Source organism: Carassius auratus, unplaced genomic scaffold, assembly GCF_003368295.1.
Source record: "Carassius auratus strain Wakin unplaced genomic scaffold, ASM336829v1 scaf_tig00013464, whole genome shotgun sequence".
NCBI lineage: Eukaryota > Metazoa > Chordata > Actinopteri > Cypriniformes > Cyprinidae > Carassius > Carassius auratus.
The window spans coordinates 208,774-232,551 of NW_020524398.1; the positions used below are offsets into that span (position 1 = coordinate 208,774).

General features: G+C 38.0%; 3 protein-coding genes across 8 annotated transcripts; 1 reads left to right on the top strand and 2 right to left on the bottom strand.

Annotated features, from left to right (window-relative positions):
• Nucleotides 1–1,737: 1,737 nt before the first annotated feature.
• On the top strand, nt 1,738–12,269 carry LOC113074001 (aftiphilin-like). 6 transcript variants are annotated; one of them, XM_026246704.1, is made up of 10 exons: nt 1,738–1,876; nt 4,484–6,025; nt 6,647–6,801; nt 6,919–7,045; nt 7,136–7,192; nt 7,318–7,440; nt 8,180–8,240; nt 8,515–8,598; nt 8,755–8,878; nt 10,751–12,269. In XM_026246704.1, the coding sequence occupies exons 2-10, from the start codon at nt 4,520–4,522 to the stop codon at nt 10,911–10,913; spliced, it is 2,400 nt and encodes a 799-aa protein (XP_026102489.1). In that variant the 5' UTR covers nt 1,738–1,876; nt 4,484–4,519; the 3' UTR covers nt 10,914–12,269. The 6 variants fall into 6 exon arrangements, with proteins under 6 accessions (XP_026102489.1, XP_026102492.1, XP_026102490.1 ...); XM_026246705.1 differs by having other exon boundaries at nt 1,739–1,876; nt 10,754–12,269; XM_026246707.1 differs by lacking the exon at nt 8,515–8,598 and having other exon boundaries at nt 8,180–8,243; nt 8,758–8,878.
• A 65-nt stretch (nt 12,270–12,334) lies between these two features.
• LOC113074002 (SERTA domain-containing protein 2-like) lies at nt 12,335–15,262 on the bottom strand. The gene is made up of 2 exons (XM_026246711.1): nt 15,202–15,262; nt 12,335–13,465 (listed from the first exon to the last, which is right to left on the bottom strand). The coding sequence occupies exon 2, from the start codon at nt 13,452–13,454 to the stop codon at nt 12,618–12,620; it is 837 nt and encodes a 278-aa protein (XP_026102496.1). The 5' UTR covers nt 13,455–13,465; nt 15,202–15,262; the 3' UTR covers nt 12,335–12,617.
• Nucleotides 15,263–18,073: 2,811 nt separating this feature from the next.
• Nucleotides 18,074–23,173, bottom strand: LOC113074003 (ras-related protein Rab-1A-like). Its single transcript, XM_026246712.1, has 6 exons — nt 22,988–23,173; nt 22,124–22,196; nt 21,848–21,943; nt 21,269–21,364; nt 21,050–21,181; nt 18,074–19,777 (listed from the first exon to the last, which is right to left on the bottom strand). The coding sequence occupies exons 1-6, from the start codon at nt 22,999–23,001 to the stop codon at nt 19,580–19,582; spliced, it is 609 nt and encodes a 202-aa protein (XP_026102497.1). The 5' UTR covers nt 23,002–23,173; the 3' UTR covers nt 18,074–19,579.
• Nucleotides 23,174–23,778: the final 605 nt, after the last annotated feature.

A 23,778-nucleotide genomic window follows, 5' to 3' on the forward strand; every position in this document is an offset into this window, starting at 1 on the left:
GTGATTTGAGATATGCATCTGTCTTACATCAATAGTGATCTTAACACTGTATTTGCACTGACACAGGCACAGTGTTGAGCCGCTGATGATGTGAACTTCATTTAGGTGCTTTGGTTACTTGAGACCAGCAGAAATCAGGGGTAACAATCATTGCATTCCAGTGCTTTCTGTGTATTTATTGTCTCTGAGCACACGGTGTGTCACATCAGCCTCTTCTTGATTGTACACACATTGTTTCTAATTAATAAAGGCTTCTAATGAATTAAATGGTATTGTAAGTGATGATATTAGCAGGGCCGGACACACTATTGAGTAATATTGTAGATCGTTTACATGAAGCAGGTGCTATTCTCTAAAGTTATCTTGAGGAGTATTTGGTGTATACAGAAAGATATTTCAAATGTGCAAATGACTGATGTGCTGCACTCCTGTTACTAAACGTTCTCATCCCTTCTGAAGAGTTTAATTTTAGTGTTCATGGAAGAGTCTTCCTGCATATTGTGCTGATAAACTCCTGCCTTCAGCTTTCCTGTTGGCTTTCTTATCTCTGCTCTGCTTCCTGATGATTATGTCTATTATAGTAGAGCTCCTTCTCAGCTGTTCTGCAGTATGTTATAATGACTGTATTATGCCTTGGTGCTTGCTAAGGCTCTGCTTGATTTGGGCCGGTAAGCAAAAACTTAGAAAAAGTTAATTAAAATAAAAATTGATTAAAAATTAATAAAATAATAATAATTATAAAGAGATAGGTATGCTAAACAATAGATAGATAATAAAATACAAATAATACATATAGCAATACAGTTCTAGTGAGTACCAAAGCTTAATGTAACTTAATAGAAACTCAATATTTTTCTATTTATATTTTTTTACAATTTTATAATATTATATTTTACAGTATAAATGGGGCCTTTAGGCTAAGCAGTGTAAAAAAGGTAGATTAAAATGTACAAAAAAATCTTTAAAAATAGATTAAAATAATAAATAAATAGATAAATGTAAATAATAAATAGTAGAATAAAATGAGATAAAAATAAATAGACATAAAAATTACATTAAAACAAACAAAAAATACATAGAGCAGTAAAATATTTTTCTTTTCACTGTATGAACTGGGTCTTCAGGCTAGCAGTATAAAAAATGATAACAAAAAATTTAAGTTTGATATAAACAAGTGTTGCCAAACAATTTATGGCATGCAAAATAAAAGTTTTTGTTTACATAATATATTTATATGTATTATTTATTTATAAATACACACAAATATATTACAGATTTAGAAAACATTTACATGTATTTGCATGTATATATTTATAGCAATTTAATTTATATTTTATATATATATATATTTATAATACATAAATATAACATATTTTTATTTAATATATGCATGCATGTGTTTTTGTTTATATATACATAATAAATATAAACTGCACACACAAATATGATATGTAAACAAAAATCTTTTATTTTGGATGCGATTTATCGCGATTAATGGCTTGACAGATATTACTAAATAACTCAATAAACTAAACAAATAGTGAATTATTATTAATTAAAATATATTTCAAAATGACATTAAATTTACAAAATACAGTACTATAGTGAGAAAAAGATAAGCCAAATAATGTTACATAATTATAATATTATGTGTTCAAGCCAGCCTCAGCCAATCAACACGCGAGTCCAGCAGTGCCACACCAGTGCGTGGTGCATGCTGGGTAATACTCAGAAAAAGAGCAGGATCTATAGCTCACACTTTCACACTCACACACACTCACACAGACATAGAGAGCGGGATCTGAGCGGGTCTCCCGTGACGCCGGTGCGCGGGATGCGCTCGTGACGATGGGACTGTTCACTCCGGTCTCGTGAGGTAAGAAGATGACTGACAGCTGCGTGACAGCTAGCCGTTAGCACCGAGTCTACAGCTAGTGTTAGCCTGCTAGCATCGCCCATGTTAACCAATAGGTTCTGATGCTACTCTGAGCTCGTATGCTAACAGACCGAGTTTGCTCTGCTGAATCACTCGTGAAACAATAACACGACTCTTACGGGAACTTAATGTCATAGGTTAGACAGAAAAAGATCATTTTGACTGATTTAAACACTGTATTTGTTGCTGTCAGGAGTAATCAAGCTAATGGCTAACTGCTAGCCGTGAGGTAAACATCTACAAAACCGATTCGATTCTGTCTAAAATCCTAAAAGTCCAGGTTTAATCCAGATTTAATCTAGGATAAACACAGTTTAATCTAAACTAATCTCCTCGTCAGGTTAATAAAGTGTGTGTAGATTGATCAGTTTATGAGCTGAAGGCCTGGTGTTTTTAACAGCTGTGATGAACTGATTTAATAACTTCACTCCTGAAGTGTGTCCTGCGTCTATTTTAGAAGCTATATTACTCAGAATCCTCATATTACTACATTTTAGCCTTGGTATGTGTAATATGAGTGTGCCGTTATAGCCTAATTATAGATATTTATAGATGAAGTGTATCATCAGAAGAAAATAAGAGTATCTTCTGAAATGCAGAGGGATTTTTAATTTGCAGTAATACAAACTAAAGGAGTAAAATAATTAAGATGGACATTTGTTGTTGCTTTCTGATAGTAAATTTTTTTGTGTGTGTGTGTGCTAGATTATAGACATCTGCAGTTAAACTGGTGTAAACAAAAATGGTAGTTTAGCACAATTTGCTTCCTGTTCCTGTTTTAATCTTCCTGTTTTTGAAAGTATCATTTTCATAATAATTATAAAATGAATACTCAGTTATGATGATTAATATCAGTTATTTACCAAAGGTTTTGTCCTTACAGGAAAGTTGAGCATTACTGTCAGTCAAGTCACCATTAAATCTATGAAGATATATCTTAAATTAATTTACAATAATATAAATCAGAGGAGTAAATAATTCATTTGGAAATCTGTTGATGCTTTCTGAAATGTATAATTTTCTTTTTCTTTTTTTGCTTTATAATGTCTGTAAGACATCGGCCACTTAAGTGGTGTGAATGTAAAGTGAGGTTTGGTAAAGATCTTGCTGTTTTCTCGAGTGTCACTCTGTCATTGTTTGACCCAGCTCTGAGCAAACATCTCTGACGACGCTCCCAGTGCGAGACAGTAGATCATTTAAAGCCCTGTTTAATTTGCTTTGTGCTTTTGCTCTCCTTTGTAAACTATTGCATTGAGTGACGTGGATTTTCCAGACTGATCTGGTTCTCCTGCTCTGCTCGAGTCACCACTTCTCCTGTTAGCACTCAATTAGCATCTGATTTGAAGACAGTCTGTCTTGTTTTAACTCTTGTTGATTTGATTTGAGTTAGACAACAAGAACCTGTTCCTGTTAATGAGCCCTTGAGCACTATCATGATGAGTGCTGTCTACAGAGGGCGATTGCTTAGCGGTGTTACGATGGTGATCAGTGGTTTGAATAAAGAAAATAAGCATGCATTTTATTTATTTAAGAAGATTTAGTGATGTTGTGTTCTCAAAGATGGCTTGATGTACTCAAGCACAAGCAGTGTGTGATGATTCACCACTAGTTAGTTATTTATGGCTTAAAGCATTAACACATATGCAGAGCAACAGCAAAGTGTTGCTTGTCTTTGCAAACACCAGTAATTAGATGTAGGGTGGTGCTCATGTACAAAAATGAGGCTTAAGGTCATTAAAGAGAAGAATTCGTGATAATGCAGCGTCTCCCTGCTGTTCTCACTGTTGCGATTAAAACATGAAACGTTGCAGAAGAGCTGATTTTCTGTTGCTGTGACAGAAAGCATTTCCAAACGACTTCTTGCATTTCACATTAAATCTGATTATGGGTTTGGAATAATCCTGAGGGCATCCTGACACTTTAATTATATTAGTAGCTGTCCAACAGTCTCGTTGTGTTACATGCATTGTAGGGCTGCGCAATTCAGGAGGAAAAAACCTAGCTGTGATTTTTCTGATCATTTAAAAATGAAAGCAAAAATTATAAAATATCAAACAAAACAATAACTATTACTATTGTAATATGTGTTGATGGGCACTTCTCTTTACACAATGGGAAGATGATTGGTGCATTTTGTCCTGACTCCTGTGCGACACAAACTCAGATTAGTAGCATAGATTTTGATGTGGATTAGCATTTACTGTGAACATGATCATGTTTAGCTTGTGTAAATGAACGCAAAGCCACGTTACTCTAAAACACTGTGTACTCAATGAAATTTAATACTTTGCATTGCAATTGTATTAATTGCACCTATCCATGCTGAATTTTCTATGCATCATATTTCTTTTTCCAGAAAAAGAAAATGTTTTCTCAAACAATAACATATCTAGTAACTCTTTTGCGATAACCAGTGTCTAATTGGAAAATATTGATGTGTAATATTAGATTAAAGGCCCTGAGAATAAATTACCCTTTATTTGTACTTTAATGGTTTGTTAGTCATATTCCTGAATGCTAATCTGTGCGTGCATTGCTTTGCTTCAGGTGTGAGCTCTCGGCTGTGTTTCTGCTCAAGGCCCCATGGAGCCTGACGTAATGCACATGTACTCCTCCTCTCCGCCCCCGATGGAGGATGGCATGGAGGACGAGGACGATGATTTCAGTGACTTCACCGGTGTCCCGAACAGCACCAGCTTCTCTGAGTTCGACACGCCAACCACGTTCAATCAGTCTCAGGCCCTGAACGCCACCTCGCCGCCGGAGCTGCTGAGCAACGGAAGGATCGTAGGGCTGTCTGCTCAACCCGCAGGGTCTACGAAAGCCAACGGCGTGACCCATGGCTCTGGCCAGACCTCCACGCCCAATGGCAGAACGGTTAGCGTAGAGGAACTCAAAAAGTTCAGTGAGCACCAAGCTCACATCACATCCCTGGAGTCCACAACAGGGTCTCGGACTGACAGTGATGTCATTGACTGCAATGGCACCGCTGAAGTGCTCACCAACGGGTTTGCAACATTAGACCAAGGCGGAAGCCCGGCCACACCACACAAATCCAACGAATTTGATGTCAGTCCAGATGATTTTGCAGATTTCGCTGCCTTTTCTAATGCTGAACACAACCAGCCTTCAGAGACAGACTGGGAACATTCGAATCAAGAATGCACACCGCCACAGAACGATGCTAGCGACAGCGTTGAAGAGCGAGGCGCTAGTTTAGAAGACAATAGCAGGGACTCGAGAAACACAGGGTTTGGGTTCTTTTCTGGAAACTCTGAAAGTCTCAGCAACGGTGACTGGGGTTTCCATGAAGGGTCGGATTTAGATCGAAGGGAGCTAGAAGCTGATACGGCTGAAGTTGTTAGCACAGTGCAACCGCTAGCCCTTAATGGTGTCACTTTTAGTGAAACCGATGAGAACAGGCGGTCTCCCGACTCTATTGGGGATAAGTCTAGTGGCAAGCAATCAGATGAGAAAGGCTCAGAGAATGAGACTTTAGAAATGGAGACGGAAACGGAGACTTCCTTTGGTCGGCCGCTATCGACAGACGCGCTTGAAGAATTCGGCGACTTTAGCATGACGGGATCTGTCCCCTCGCCTCCGCTTCAGGAGGAGACGGCCACTCCGGCCGACCACAGCCAGCTGGCCGAGGACGACGATGAGGATTTTGGAGATTTCGGTGACTTTGGAGACGCACACTCATTTAGCGCGACTGGATTTGCTGATTTTGACCAGCAGGGGGTCTCTCAGCCCGAGCTGGACCAGAGTCCCCCTCTCGAGGTTGAAGATGATGAATTTGGTGATTTTGACACATCAAAAGAACCTAGTAAAACAGAGTTGGAGGGTGAGGAGGCAACAATGTTTGCTGATTTTCCTGGAAGTGACAGTTTCGCAGATTTTAGCTCTGCACAGGTGGGCGATAACGAAGGATGGCAGGCCTTCTCTGAGCCGGATCAGAGCCAGAAGGAAGAGGAATCGTGGGCAAGGTTTGATGCATCGGCTACAGAAAAAAACAGAGATGATTGTCAGGAAAGCCAACCGGTTACAGCACCCCCTACTGCTGCGGAGGAGCACAAAAGTTGTACAACGGTAGGTCGAATTACTTAAAAAATACTAGTTTGATGGTTTATATTTACTTTTTTACTTTGCCCCATTCTGTGCTTCAGAAAAACTAGCACAGAAAATTAAATCAGATTGAGGAATGAACCTGGACACGATGGTTTACTCTGTCTACAGAGCCTATATAATGTCTATTTTTTACAGATACCTTTCACTAATTAATGAAATGTAATATTTCACCAAGTCACCAAGGCTGCATTTATCTGATCAAAAATACATTTAAAATGGTAATATTGTGTAATATCATTACAATAAAAAAAACAGTTTTCTATTTGGACAAATGTAATTTATCCCTGTGATTAAAGTTGAATATTTTCAGCATCATTCCTCCAGTCTTCAGTGTCACATGATCTTCAGAAATCAGTATAATATGCTGATTTACTGCTCAGGGAACATTTCTGGTTATTATCAGTGTTGAAAACCATTGTGCTGCTCAATATCTTTATGGAAACCATGATACTTTTTTTCAGAATTCTTTGATGAACAGAAAATTCAAAAGAACAACATTTATCTGTTGCAACATTCCAAAAGTCCTTTGATCCCCTCTCTATTATAACACCGTTTTCTTCTTTCTTTCCGTGTTTTACGAAGTCTGCACTGCTCAGCCGTTTGGAGAAGCTTTTCCAGGCCAGTTTCGAGCTGGTGGTCGCCCCCCCGGTGGAGGTACAGGTGACCACACTCGACACCTTCCTCAAACCTCCTGACACCTCACCACAGGAAGACGCTGACAGAGCGCCGACCAATGGGTGAGGAGCACAGGTTTATATGCTTAGTGCTGCTGGGGGCCAGTTACCTCAGTTAAGTCATCTTTATTGTCCTGTGGTGAATGAAACGCTCTCGTTCTCCTCCTGCGGGATCTGTAGGGCACTGCGGGACGTTTGGCAGCAGCTGCAGGATGTTCATAATGCCTTCGGCCTCCGGTACCAGTGGGGCGGCTCTCACACCAATAAAGCACTGCTCTGCTCGCTTGGTATCGACACCAGAAACATCGTGAGTTTGGTGATGGTCAAGTCATGTATATAAGAAGCTGTGTTCTGTGTGTAACTGACTTCTCTTCTGTTTTGATCTCTTTCTCCTCAGCTGTTCACGGGACAGAAAAAGCAGCCTGTAATTGTGCCAATGTATGCTGCCAGTCTGGTGAGTGAAGCCCAGCTGCAGGAGAGCTGTGTGTGTGAGAGAATGATGGACGCTGGTTTATTTTAGGTGACCTTTAAAGCTCATATGGGTTTAATCAATCGTCTTTGGCGACTGTCGGTCTGCAGGGGATGCTGGAACCCACGAAAGAGCCGGTGAAGCCCGTCTCCGCCGCTGAAATGATCGCCTCAATCGCTAAATCTCCTTCAGTCACCACGGAGCTGAACACCTGTCCACCTGACACTGCCCAGGTGAGCGTCTTCATTCACCTGCTAAAATGGTACACACATTACACTCCCGATTCCAAAAAAGCTGGGACACAGTACAAATTGTGAGTAAAAAAGGAATGGAATAATTTTACAAATCTCATAAACTTAGATTTTATTCACAATAGAATATAGATAACATATCAAATGTTGAAAGTGAGACATGTTGAAATGTCGTGCCAAATATTGGCTCATTTTGGATTTCATGAGAGCTACACATTCCAAAAAAGTTAGGACAGGTCGCAGTAAGAGGCCGGAAAAGTTAAATGTACATATAAGGAACAGCTGGAGGACCAATTTGATCAAAACCAATTTGATTTAAATTGTAATATTTTATTTGTCAAAATAAACTAAATAGCTAGACCCCATATAATCTGCACAAATGAAAATGTCAAAACTTTAATTTTAGAACGTGGTTTCTATAGGAAGGTTTGTTTACAATATTTTTGACAAAGCATGCCAAATCAGTATTTACCACAGTTTATATCAGACCTTTCTTAACTTAAAAAAGTTACAGCTTCTATATTTCTAAGTGTAATAACTGGGCGGCAATCATTAATTAGATAATAAACCTAGTCCTGCACATAAAAAACAAACAAATACAATTGTCACACATCAAAAGTGACATACAGACAACTAAATTGAACAACTTTTTTCATTTAATTATAATTTTTTGCATTACTTTGTAAAATGTGACATCTGGTCTCTTTTTTTCTGTGGTCAGGAGCCTCTTCCTCCCGTTCAGTTTGACTGGAGCAGCAGTGGCCTTACAAACCCTCTGGACGGTAAGACCAATCAATCGATTCACGAGGAGGAACATCGTATATAGAAACATGTCTCGTGTTGTGAAAACTATACACTTGATTAACAGTTCTTCACATTTCTGTTGGATGCTCATGTCCTCTTCATGCTTCTCGCTAACAGAAACCAGCACTAATCCAGTCACGTAGTTTCATCACTAATCCAGACCTGAGCGTTTGTCAACTTCTGCTTCTCCTTTGTTCTCTTTCTCTCTGTTCGTAACCCTTCTCTCGTCTTTCACCATCCCTCGTTCTGAAGCGAGTGGAGGCTCCTCTCTGCTCAACCTCGATTTCTTCGGCCCTGTGGACGAGTCGCCCTCCGGCACGGCCACATCCATACCAGGTTTGCTGAAACATTTCCAGTTTAACACCAAAGCTGTCTGTGCGTTCTGGATTTCTGCTCTGTTTACATCTATATCTTTAACCGTCCATTCAGACGATTGTTGTTGCATGCGTGCATGTGCTGGTGTATCACATGTGTGCTGATCTGCGTGTGCAGGCGTGGACCCGGAGCTGTACGAGTTGACCCAGGCGAAGCTGGACGTCAGCGGAGGCAGCAGTAGAGTCGTGGATGCGTTTGCTCGCCTCATGTCCACCGTGGAGAAGACCAGCACCTCCACCAGGTCAGTGAACCTCTCACATTCACAGTACTACTGCTGGGCCACCAGGAGGAGCCACACCACAGAGTGTGAGGGGTTCAGAGCAGCAGGCTTTCTGTAGGCGTTGACTCCTTATTTGAGCCAACTGCCAAAAGGTTTGATGGTTTTACACAGAATTTAATAAAAATGCAAATAGCAAATGGATGTAGGTCATGTGATGCCAACACTATTTACTACTGTTATAGTACTTCTGCGTACTTCTATCGTGCTGCTCATGAAAAATAAAATCCTGTGTGGTACTAGGTTTATTGGTTCATTTAATGATTGCCGTTCAGTTAATACCCTTAGAAAAATAGGGTTATTTTGCATTTTTGTTCCAACTTTCTCTAATCTGTCTGATCTCTCGTTCTGATCTCTGTCTGTTTTGTCTGATCTCTCTCTGATATGTCTATTCTGTCTAATGTCTTGTTCTGATCTCTGTCTATTCTGTCTGATCTATGTCTGATATCTGTATTTTGTCTGATCTCTTGTTCTGATCTCTGTCTATCATGTCTGATCTCGTTCTATTCTGTCTGGTATCTGTCTGGTATCGGTCTGATCTCTGTCTGATATCGGTCTATTCTGTCTGGTATCGGTCTGATCTCTGTCTGATATCAGTCTATTCTGTCTGGTATCTGTCTGGTATCGGTCTGACCTCTGTCTGATATCGGTCTATTCTGTCTGGTATCGGTCTGATCTCTGTCTGATATCGGTCTATTCTGTCTGATCTCTCTATTCTGTCTGGTATCTGTCTGATATCGGTCTGATATCGGTCTATTCTGTCTGATCTCTCTATTCTGTCTGATATCGGTCTGATATCGGTCTATTCTGTCTGGTATCGGTCTGATATCGGTCTGATATCGGTCTATTCTGTCTGATCTATGTCTGATATCTGTATTTTGTCTGATCTCTTGTTCTGATCTCTGTCTATCATGTCTGATCTCGTTCTATTCTGTCTGGTATCTGTCTGGTATCGGTCTGATCTCTGTCTGATATCGGTCTATTCTGTCTGGTATCTGTCTGATCTCTGTCTGATATCAGTCTATTCTGTCTGGTATCTGTCTGGTATCGGTCTGACCTCTGTCTGATATCGGTCTATTCTGTCTGGTATCGGTCTGATCTCTGTCTGATATCGGTCTATTCTGTCTGATCTCTCTATTCCGTCTGATATCGGTCTGATATGTCTATTCTGTCTGGTATCTGTCTGATATCGGTCTGATCTCTCTATTCTGTCTGATATCGGTCTGATCTCTGTCTGATATCGGTCTTTTCTGTCTGATCTCTCTATTCTGTCTGGTATCTGTCTGATATCGGTCTGATATCGGTCTATTCTGTCTGAGCTCTCTATTCTGTCTGATATCGGTCTGATCTCTCTATTCTGTCTGATATCGGTCTGATTTCGGTCTTTTCTGTCTGATCTCTCTATTCTGTCTGGTATCTGTCTGATATCGGTCTGATATCGGTCTATTCTGTCTGATCTCTCTATTCTGTCTGATATCGGTCTGATATCGGTCTATTCTGTCTGGTATCGGTCTGATATCGGTCTATTCTGTCTGATCTCTCTATTCCGTCTGATATCGGTCTGATATCGGTCTATTCTGTCTGGTATCTGTCTGATATCGGTCTGATCTATGTCTGGTATCTGTCTGATATCGGTCTATTCTGTCTGATCTCTGTCTAATATCTGTCTGGTATCTGTCTGATAACGGTCTGATATTGGTCTATTCGGTTTGATCTCTGGTTCTGATCTCTGTCTATTGTCTGATCTCTGTCTGATATGTCTGATCTCTTTGATCTCTGTTTTAGATATTTCTCTCTGATGTGCTCTCTCTCTCTGACCGGTCTGATCTCTCTCAGCAGAAAGCCTGTGCAGAAGGAGGAGAATCTGAGTGAAGAGGCTCGGCGAGTGATCTCAGGTCTGCCGGATCTGTCGTTCATGCAGGCTAAAGTCCTCATGTTCCCCTCCACGCTGACTCCTCTCCTCCCCTCCTCCTCCTCGCCCTGTCCCACGCCCGACTGATGCGGTCCTCGCCTCCAGCCGTTTCACCTCTTTCCCTGTGTAACGCTCTCCAGCTTTTCACGAAACGGACAGTTATGATTTTAATTTCATCCTTTTGGTTGTCTAGTTCCTGTGTATCATGTTCCCGGGCGTTTTTAAGTTTAAAAACATTGTCTAAATTAGAGAGAGTGGATAAGATAATCGACTAATGTTTGATCGCTTTAGAGGAGAAAAGACTAGTTAATTTTATTAGTAGGATGAGAGTAGAAAAAGAGTTTGTGTTTATATTAGAGCCAATCTGTATATAATCAGGGATGATTTTTTTTGAGTATTCGTCACAGTTAAGAGTCTGTATGAGGGAGAACGAGGCACTTTTATTATGTTATTTTCAGGTCGTTTGTTTTAATGAAACACTGGCTTAAACGTCCTTCAGTGGCACAAATGATGATGTGAGTGATCTGATTTGTATGTAGATACATAAATGCATAGTAATATCGACTTGAAACCAAACCGCCTGCAAATTTTTCTTTAGATTTTGCGTAACAAAGGCCTTAGTTTTTAATCATTTGGGCTATAACATTACAATCAATATTGTTATTACATGTAGGTTTTAGGTTATTTGATTTCGCACAGGCATTAGTGAACACTTTATCATTTTGTTGTGCAAATAGTTTAACAATTAACTCGCTTTCCATCCTGACAGACAGCAACTATACAAACCACATCTCTGCATTAGCTCATGTTTTTCGGTTCTCATTTTGTTTATTATTGTTTTTTTAATGTAGGTTGAAACCACTGGCTTTGGACTCTATTGTAGTGAAGGAATTGTTGAATGAATGATCAACTTGAATATATAAATATATGTATCAAGAATAAGGGACCAATATCTGCTGTATCGGTTTGCTCATGTACCTGTTTTGGTCATTCTGTATCTGTGTTTTATTTACTCTGATAAATCTTAAGTGACTCTTCTGGAGGATGTCTGTCATTACTGCGGTCCTGTACACCAGGAGTGCATGATGGGAAATGTTCGCCAGAAACGTGTTTTCTCACATTTTGGTTTTTCTGTCTCCTGGATCTTTTGTTTTTCAGTCGTGTCTCTGTTTATTCTGTCTCCTGGAGGATTTTGCACATTGTAAAGATATACAGAAGAACTGCTTACATAGTTAACTGTGGCTTCAGACTGTGTACAGTCAAACTATGGAACATGTAAAAATTGTTATGGGAAAATTCCTATGGAAAACTCATACAGATGAATGATATCTCTAAAGAGCCTGTACCGAGGTCAATCGTGCATGCCCGGGTTCTTAAAAAAACAAACAAGTGTGTAAATTTTCTTTAAGTGTACACAAGAAATTAAAATAATTTAAGAGAAAATGCTGTTTTTGTGTGTCTTTTCAGTCAAAAACTGAACGAAAGCCAGTTTATTATTATTTTTTTTATTTAATCCTAAATATAACATAATTCATATGAAATTTCCACAAGAAAAATACTGAAATAGCATTCTATAACATTATAAAATGGTTGCAATATATTACATCAATGTATTGTGTAGCCTTTGATACTGTATCAAAATAAATATACACACACATGCATATATCTTCTTTTACCATAGTAACAACCCTTTTACTAACCCTTTAATTTCATAGTAACATACCATAATACAAAAAAATAGAAAAATTGACCGTAATATTCAGTACAGTTTCAAACGTTTTGCACATCAGATTACGAGCCAACCAAAACCTCCATGATGTGATCCAGTTCGTTCAGATCCAGTTTGAACGTCTGAGTAGAGGGAAGCGCTGATTGGCTCGTCCCGCCGTTACCGTAACCAGTGAGCGTCTTGACGAGGTCGTCTGTTACAATGGAAACCACTTTTGATGCGCCCGAGCTCCCGCAGGGGACGTTATCAAACAGCAAGCTGTCTATCTCTGAGAGCAGGAAATCGTCCAATGAGAAATCGGCAAGGAGTGAGGGGGTGTGGCCAAACAGTGACTGGGCGGAGTCAGAGAGAGATGACGCTGAGCCTGTACCGCTGTTCATTTCAGAAAGATCTGGGTCTGTGTGCCTGGATTCATCTGAATTTGTGTCTGAGGCGAGCGAGCGGCCTGTCTCCGTAGAAAATAAAGTGGTTATTCCTACAGTCGGACACAGATCTTCAATTTCAGCCAGTGCTGAGGCGAAGCTGTCTTTAAAAACGGAGGATGATGGAGGCTGCTGTCTGGAGATGGACGGAGACAGACAGAGAAACAGATGTCCGTCCTGCTCCAGCTGTGACACGGGCATCAAGCTGCCCTCACTTTGAGTCTCGACCCCGCTGGGGAAGGCCTGGGGTGCCGGGACGTCCTGGATGAGCCGGAGTGTGTTGGTGATGAGCACCCTGCGGGCCAGGCCCGGCTCCGAGTGTCCCGGACGGCTGTGCAGCTTCAGCAGCGAGAGGTTGAGCACGGTCTGCCGCTGCAGCCAGTAACAGACGGGTGACGCCTCCTGAAGACAGCTCATCTTCATCACACCATCCTCTTCCTCCTGCTCCAGCTTCCGCTTCAGGCCTTTACCCAACATGTAGCGTATATCTGAGAGAGAAACACACAGAAAGCACATTGTATTTATAATATTTTAAATGTCTAATTTAACATTCTATTTTAAAATAGTTCTGATATGTGAACCTGGACCTTTTTTTTTATTATTATTGAAAAATTTGGATCTGAAAATATTTGACAGAGATGCAACTATTTGAAAATCTGGAATCTGAGGGTGCAATTTTTTTTTTATATTAAGAAAATTGTCTCAAAAGTTGTCCAAATGAAGTTCTTAGCAATGCATATTACAAATCAAAAATAAAGTTTAGATATATTTATGGTAGGATATTTACTAAATATCTTCATGGAACACGATCTTTACTTAATATCCTAAAGATTTTTGGCATAAAAGAAAAATAGATAATTTTTACCCATACAATGTATTTTTGGCTCTTACTACAAATACACCTGTGCTACTTATGGTTTTGTGCTTCAGGGATTTCTATTTTTATTTCAAATCTGCAGTAACATATTAAATATTTTATTTAAAAATTAATGAAATAATTTGTAAAAATAATAAAATATTAATATCTTATGTTTTAAGTTTTTTGATTTTATTAACATTTTTAATATTTAAAAGTATTTTTTAATACAATTACCTGAATTATTAAGTATTCATTTTAATAGTATCTTCAAAATTAAATTTTAATGAATAAAAATTCAATGTAATAAAATGACAAATTAATAAAAATATTATAATATATATTAACTTTAAACTGTATATTTTATTTGAAATGTTTCTCTATAATAACATTTTAAAAATAAATTTAATAAAACAATTGTTTATTTTCTTTTATCTTTAATGAATAAAATGTAATGTAATTACTATATTTAAAACATTTTATTTTTAGTGTACATTTCTTATATTAACATTATAAATAAAAAAAAGTTTCCTGTATATTAAAATGAATATTCTGCTCAAATGATCTTCTGAAGAGATAGTTCCTCGACGAACAGCCAGATACAGTTCAGCAGTGACAGCTCATGACTACACACATGACTGTGGGATTACTGTAAATCACAGCACTGCTCTGACTCACTTCCACTCTTGAACTGATTGCTCAGTAGTTAGAGTTAATAGTTTGTACTAACAATCATGTGTTCAGGAGAACAACAGCTAGAGCTGGACAAATAATGCCCGAGTCACGCAATGCACAAATACATACTGGATTATTAACACTGCGTAAATCAGTTTATATTTGAGAATTCTAGAGCTTTTATGTCTCGAGTGTGATATTGTGACTGTTATTATAGTGTGCACATATGAGGTTTGCATAAGACAACACTGAGCAGACGTGCAAAAATGAACCGAAAGCTCTTATTTTCGTATAAATGCGTGTATATGTATACACCTAGATTATTTCTTAAATTAGCTGAGGTCTGAACTGAAGCGCTGCACGCCCACATCAGCTCAGAAGTCAAACTTCAGGTGACTTACAGTAAAATGAAAGCTTTACAGCTCTCTCAAGTAAAGGCTGACAGTATTAACCCGTTCTTGGCCGTCCTGCGGGAGCTGCTGCAGTAAACAGTGCACAACGGACCGAGTTTCATCGCGTTCAGAGTCTTAGCGTGACGTTAACGGGGTTTAGTAGCGTTTAAATCCGACCTGTTTTATTTCGATACATTTTTAAGACAATAGAACACATTTGAAACACTCCATACATTAAAATTCCAAAAGTAAGTAAATACCACAAAGTCACACATTAACACAAGTTGTTAAAGCAGCTCACCGCGTGCAGGTCAGACGGGGACACATCGGACTCGTTCACCGTTCACCATGTTTCACGCGCAGTCACTCGTTCATCAAACGCGCGAGCGGAGTCTTCGACAGTGGCGTCAGTCTGGCAGATGTCCACTGATATTCGCGAACGAATCTTTTGATGGAACCGATTCGTTCGATCCGATTCGCGAAGCTTTTTTTGGCGTTCGAAGGGAAGCATTAGTAACAATTGTATATATATATATATATATATATATATATATATATATATATATATATATATATATATATATACTATAGTGTTTCTGAACCATACTATAGTAAAGTGATTTAATTAATTTGTTATGGTAATAATATAACAACTATACTAACAGAAACAAATTACCCAATACTGTACTATGTTTCATGCAACTATAGGATATATTATACTACTATACACTAGAGTTTACTGTAGTAAAAACTACAGTATTCATTACAGTTTATCAGTTCACTACTACAGTATACTGTAGCATTCATTAACAAAGTGTTGCAAATAGCCTACTATGTATAGAGTACAATACACTTTACTATAGTATGGTTCAAAACACTATATTTACTATAGATTACTACAGTATATGTACACGTGATTAGTTACAGTAATAACATTACTTTTTACAGTAACAGCTCGTCACTTGGTTACTGTTGATTATACAACACTTTTAATTAAACATCACTGTCAGACACCATTGAGTTATTAATAACTGTGATCTAGTGTGGGTTTGGTGAAGTGATGAGGCAGAAATATACTGTTTAGAAAGATTTCATGGGGAAGAAAGAAAAGCATTGTAACTAGTAGTGTAATGTTGACAGACAGAAATAATGTAATAATATTTCTTTTGATAGAAGTAATTAATGAGTTATAAATTACATGTTTTGAGTAAGAGCCCAACATTGTAGATAACATTTGTAGCACTAATAATTTCTCCACAGTATTTTTGTTAACGATAATGTTACTTAAATTTAACTTAAATGTCTGAGGCTAATACCAACGTTAAAAATAGGTAAATATTGATCTAAATGTGCTGGGAACATGTGACGCTCAAAAGAATCTTTGTTGAAGGTTTCATTGAAATGAATCGCTCGAACGAGTCGATTCACAAGAATGAATCGGAGCTCGCGATGCTACAGATGTCACCCCTCCCTCCCTCTCTCCAGTCTGCATATGTCAGTGAACGTGACCTCGTGCTCCGCGCTCCCGTGGAAAAGCCACAAATATGTGAAGCATTTCTTGTGAAGTTCAGCTGAACAACAGCAATCCAGAAAAGAATGATAAATAGAAAAAAAAGCGTGACAAATAGATTGCCCTTATTTCAGTGCGGCTGAATATTTATATGTGCATATTTGTCACAGCCAACAGAAATCATCACATGAAGATTCAGAAGATCATCTCAGTATGAACTCAAACATCTCTCGGCTTTCTTTTTAAAGATACAAACTCTTACTGGATCATTTCTGACTGTACTTTCTAAGAGGAATTCTATAAAAGGGGCTTTCCATGCAAAATTATTTTGATAAATACATTATTTGGAATTTTTTTGTTCCTATTCATTTTTTTCTAGTGTAAATTATTTATTTAATTATTGTGTATAATTAATCTTATAAATATTATAAATCTATGTTTACAACCTAAATTATTTAAATCGACTTTTATTATTTATTATAATCTATTAATTAATTTTAATTATAATTTTGTTGGGGTTCTTTGTTTCCTTTTTATGTATGATCTCTATAATAATCAGTTTTTTATTTAGATTATTTTTTATTTTAATTGATTCATTTTAAACTCATATTTTACATTCTAATTTGTAAACTATATAAATATGTATTAAATATTAGACATTTTAGAATTTTTCAATCACATTTATTTTTATTAACTAATTTTATTAATTAATATTTTTTTATTAATTTAATATTTAATATTAATATTTCTATTGGCCCTAGTTTAAAGGCCCCTATTCTAGAAAATGCATCTGACACAAAGATAAAGTTGATATTTAAATAAAGCATAATTTTGAAGTCTCCTATCCTAACTATTAAAGACCAAACTCGGAGCAATGCAATGTTCTGTTTCAAGATGACTTATTTAAAACGAAACAAATCTACATGAGCAGTTAATCAGAATCTTTCTGTGTGTGAAAATGTTTGCAGATATTTCCAGACGGTCCTCATCTCCTTCACCTCACACTGACCAGATGGCCTGAACAAGAGGAACGAGATGAAGCAGCAGTCAGTCAGAGCAGCTGGATCACACACACACACACACACACACACACGTCTGCATAAAAAACCACATCAAACACACAAAGAAACGCACTCAACCTTTGACCTCGTCTCAGTGAATATGATCATACGAGAGTATTCTGGAACGCCAGTCAACAGAAAACTCCCAGATTTACACTGAAATCACATCTGCATGACTAAGTGCTGATTCACGGTTTAATATCATTTTGAGCAGACTATCCGTGTTTGTATGTAAACAGTTCTCACACTGTGTTCTGTTCTTGCTCTCCTCCTCTGAACAGCTGCTGTCGTGCTCGGCTCCTCCCAGAGGACCCCCGAGGAGTCACACGCGCTCCTGCATTGTCCTTGACCCTGACCTCTGACCCCTGCAGGACAGCTGTCTCTTTCTGCAGGAGCGTGGAAGTGTGCAGATGTCAGACTTCAGCTCAGTGTGTGAACTCTTTTGTTGTCGGAAAGAACTGTGCTAATGTTTAGGATCAGTATGATTTCTTTTATTTAATCAATAATACAGTAAAATTATGACTATTTAAAATAGCTGTTTTTAACCTGTATCAGCTACAACTGTGACAGGAAGCTTCGTGATGAAACATGTCACCTAACACTCCAGTTAAAACCATTTTATTCAGCTTTTCCTTCATAGTTTATTTGAACATCAGGGGATGTAAAAGAAAACAAAAAGTGCATTTCTCCCTGAAATCAAAAAGCTACATATGCAACATTGCTTTACTTATTGTGATGTCATTTCCTGTTTATCTGTGGGATTTCCATAGATACATTTGTACATAGATCTGCTATTGCTCCTGTTACAGTCACACTGTTAGGGAAGCTTGTTTTCAACAAAACATTGTTTTTTTTAGCAATTCAGACTCAAAAAGAACTAATTTCTATTTTGTTGTTGTTTATTTCCACCATGGAATAAAACATTTTATTAGATTTTCCCCTTGACATATTTCAAATTTCTTGTAATTGCGAGAAAAAAAGTAAGAGTTAAAAAACGTCCAAATTGTGAGGTGAAGAATTGCACTTACTGTTATATTTTTTATCCCATGGATACAGACCAGCTTCCACATAATATACATGATTTATAAGAATCAAAACTAATGAAAATAACTAACTGATAATATAGACATTTAAAGGCATAGTTCATTTATTCACCCTGATGTTGTACAAGACGCGTCAGAGTTTCTTTCTTCTGTTGAACACAAAAGCAGATATTCTGAAAACGGTTGAGAACCAAACAGTTGCCGGTGTCACAGAGCAGTTTTTTTACACACTATGGAAGTGAACGGCCACCGGCAATTAAACATCACAAGTCACAACAAATAACCAAGATGTTTTCTGATCAACAGTAGAAAGAAACTTCACACACAGCTGTGGAACAACCTGAAGGAGAGTAAATGATGACAGAATCAGGATTTACTTGATCATTTTTAGTTGAAATATGCGTCTAAACTACAAGCGGCCTAGGATTTGGTTCTTGATTTCCAAATTATAGCTCAAACAAACTGCCCAGGATAATAATAATAATAATGTTAGAAACATGACTAGCTCTATTGTAAGTGTTGCGTTGGTCTCGCTCAGAGGAGCACTAATAAAAACCAAACAGAAGAAATGGCCAAACAGGCGAACGCTCCACCAAACGAGAGACGGGACGGAGAGGGACGGAGTAACCCCACTGGGAGCCATAGTAACACATCCCACTGTTCCGAGGTCAGTTATGACATCACAGTCCACAGCTTCCTTCAAAGATCCAAAGAGGAAGTTCAAAGCCAAACCTGGTGGTGCTCCTCTAAAACCGCTGGTGTCCGGAAGTGCTGCCGGATGCTTGTGTAAAGAGCGACAGAATCTGAGCCGTGAAGACGTGTGTTTGTCTCGGCAGACGGCTGGACGTGTGTTTGTCTGGTCATGCATCCATGTGCATGAATGGGTCAATGTCAGGCAATGTTTCATTTGATCCTCTCTCTCTCTCTCTCTCCTGTTCTTTAATATTCTCAGTCTTTATTGCACACACACACACACTCTCTCTCTCTCTCTCTCTCTCACACACACACACACACACTCACTCACTCAGCTGTGGCGTATGGTTGGTAGCGTTACTGTCGTTGGTCTCAGCAGCATCCTCCGGAGGATGTATTGACCGGCGTGCTCTGAATCTTGACGTTGGATTTCTCGGGGCCTCCTGCAGTGGCCCCGGGGCCCATTCTCTTCTTGATCTCTGCTGCCATGGTCATGAAGGCCTGTTCCACATTAGAGGAGCTCTTGGCGCTCGTCTCCAGGAACGGGATGCTGAGAGAGTCTGCAAACTCCTGAAGACAGAAAACAACAGCCTGATATCAAACAGAGCGTTTAGCTCAGCAATTATATGAGAAAAAAAAATCGTTTATACAATATATTTAAATATTCCAACCTATTTAGGGCTGTACATTAGTACTAATCATTAACCTGTTAAATGTCACCCCGTCCCGTATACGGGACGCCTACGTTGACTATACTATATTACAATCAAATCTAATCTAATCTTGACAAACTATATATCGTTGGAAAGGTCTAAGACTCCCAAATATATATTTTACCAATATTTTTTGTTAAAAATTATGTAGGAAAAGTAATAGATGAATTTATGACAAGAGTGCACCCTCAGAAATCTACATTACAAAAGGAGCGTTGACCTTTGTTTAAAAAATAAGACTTCCTCGTTGCCTTTTTCTCTATCACATTTTAGAAATCATCAGAAGTTATATATCACTTGAAAACACAAAATCTCAAAATTCATCCTTCAAAACCCATTTTAAAATCAGACATTGCATTACCATGTAAATGGTACATCAAAATCATGTTACAAAATGTTTTCAGTCATGAATTATAAAAATGTAGGTTTGTATCATGCACATTCATGTCTATCTTCAAAAACGTGAGTGACAGTTAACAGGTTAACAAAACATTTCTAAAAAATATCTATTTATTAATTATTTCACAATTAATAATGATAAAATACTACTTTTGGTTTGCAAGAAAAGTTTTGTAAATAATAAATTATTTAATGTTTAATAATAAATATTTAAATAACATTATTTAGGCTATTAATCAGTTTTTTTTATAGATTACGGATACATTATTAATTGTAATAATTTATTTTAAAACATTATAATAAATATTAACTTAATTTTTTTTTTAATAAACAGCTAATCTTAAAATCTGCAATCAGGAAAGTTTTTTATATAGATTATTAATTTACCATTTAAATCATTACTCAGCCAGTCTTTGGAGGTTCAACCAGAAAACGTTTAAAATGATTCATTATTTATTGATTAACAATAAATAATAATATATGCATTTAATCAGCCAGTCTTTTTTATTAATAAAAAATAATCAAGACATCTGAATAATTAATCTGGTATTCTCTCAGTTTGCAACTAGAAAATGATTAAAAAACAACAAATAACTTCTAAATGACTGACTATAATGATTTGTTGTTTAACAAATGATGATAAATGATCAGTTAATGCAGTTTATACAATACTTCATTGTGTAAAATATGAGTCTTGTTGTGATTTTGCTGAATGTAGTGTTGTGTTGACCTTGGCTGTGGTGTAATCCACAACTTTCTTGGTGGTCAGATCACACTTGTTTCCCACCAGGAGCTTGTTGACATTTTCACTAGCGTAGCGGTCGATCTCCTGAAGCCACTGCTTGATGTTGTTGAAGGACTCCTGAGGAACACATTAGAACATTGAAGCACGAGTGACTGAAGCAGATGTGCCGTGTGTGAAGCGCACACTGAAGGAGTGTCTGGTCACCTGATCCGTGACATCATACACGACGATGATCCCGTGAGCTCCTCTGTAGTAGCTGGAGGTGATGGTGCGAAACCGCTCCTGACCGGCCGTGTCCCACTGACAACACACATACACACACACATTCAGCACGGAGTCAAGTGACAGGGAAGACCTTTACACAAGATTTCAAACAACTGAACTTTCTATTCAAAGAAACCTGAAAAATAAAATGCATCACGGTTTCCACGAAAACATAAATAATCAGAAATGTTTCTTGAGCAGATAATCAGCATATCATACTGATTTCTGAAGGATCATGTGACACTGAAGACTGGACGAATGATGCTGAAAATACAGCTGCGCATCACAGAAATAAATTACATTTTACAATAAAATCAAACAGAAAGCTGACATTTTGAACAGCAATAATATTTCACAATTTTTACAAATTTTTTTAATCAAATAACTGCAGCTTTGTTGAGCAGAAGAGACTTGAAAAACATTTAAAACTCTCTCAGATCCAAAGTTGAAAAGAAAGTCATGTAATAAAGGTTTTTGTATGCTGAAACAGTTTGGGGTGTTGAAGTGGAGCACACTTACGATCTGTAGTTTGATGGTCTTTCCGTCGAGCTCTATCGTCCTGATTTTGAAGTCCACTCCGATCGTGCTGATGTAGCTGTCGGTGTACGTGTCGTCCTGAGGAAACACACACACAATCACAGATGAGGCATCGTTTTCACACACACGCACTAAAAAGAAGAGCAGCTGCAGAGACGACATCCTTCCTTCACCTCGAACACGGAGCTGTTTGACAGTCAAATCACCTGCGCAATATCTGACCCCGTGTGTGTGAACATCATCTGAGCAGTAACTTACAGCGAAACGCAGCAGGAGACAGGACTTCCCCACGCCAGAGTCTCCGATCAGCAGGAGCTTGAACAGGTAATCACTGAAACACAAACCACAGGACGAGTCAATGGAAGAGGGGATCACATTATGTGTTTAACACATGTGTGTCACCATGACATAACGCCATCTCAGGCTCATACTTGACCCCGAAATCAACAAGAAATCAATTTTGCATGATAAAAAAAGAGAAAACAATACCAATGCAGTTGATGTGAATTATGACCTATGCATCATGCATGTATGACAGGTTCACATGATGTCTTTCAATACCATGGTATTACCATGGTAAAACCACAGATTTTGAAAAAGTGGTGTGGCAACAAATGACTTAACTACACAACAGCCCTGAAACAGAACTCAACATGTCCTAAACTCAGTGAGTTCAGGCCTAAGATCAGGTTTGGTCACCTCAGGAGTGACAGTATATGATCAGCTCTCTGACAGCAGATGAGGGGGGCTTTATTTCATTAACGCGATGATAATTATGCAGACAGTTTATTAAGTTTTATTATTATGACGTGGCGCTCAGAGAGCTCGAGACACAGACTGACGGTTATTGGTTACATCTCTATTTGAAACTTTCTAACGGACACATATGTACGCAAACTTCAATGTTGATACTTTTAAATCAGGTTGAAACAACACTCGGTTGGTCGATATCGTTAAAAAGACACAGCACAGTCAAGACAAGTAGGAATGAATTAACCCAAAATACATCAAGTAACATTAACTAATGTTTAGTTTACTGACGCGGTAATGATTTGTGTGAATAATAAAGGACCAGGTGACGTGTGTTTGATGTGTCATCGGCGCTTTCCTACACAAACTTACTATTCGGGATTCATGATGACAAAGACTCCCAAATTATCTGTCGTATTCTTTCTCTGCGACGAAGGCGATTAAAGTTGGACGGTTTGCGGGTGACACCCGTTATTAATCACTGTTAAATGCGTTTTTTGGAGAGGAATGAGCGGAAGTGGGATCTGGACGCACATAAAAATAAAAAATGGCCACTCGCTGGTGATGAAGCAACGTCACTTTCGCTGCACGACCTGCCAAAATAAAAGTCCTGACAGATGCACGATTGTTCTTCTTTTTATAAATTAGTTGTCATAAGCTATTTTTAACATGTAATATTTTTAAACACACTTTTTTAATTCTATATATATATATATATATATATATATATATATATATATATATATATATATATATATATATATATCGCATGGAAGAATGATTTTGGAACGTTTCCGGACGACTTTTATTTTGCCAGAAATCGAAAAAAAAAGGTTATTTAAACATTTTTTGTTTGTCTCTTAAATTACTTTTAGTCGATTATTACTGAATCTGCATGCATACTAAAATACGACTGCGCTTCTTAACGCAACACGTTTCGTCAAAATGTACTTCTAAACTTTAAATCGACTACGCATGTACACAAAATGCAAGAACTGCAGCACGTTAGCAGTTTTATCTCTAGATGGCGCTGAACTCAAGTCAAAAGCGATCCTCTGTCCCGGATCTCTGAGTGCATCTGTTTGTCTGTCTGTCATCATTAACATTAACTAAAAGGTCAACAAGCTGAAAAAGACTATCTTATGGCAGAGTAGATTTTCTCT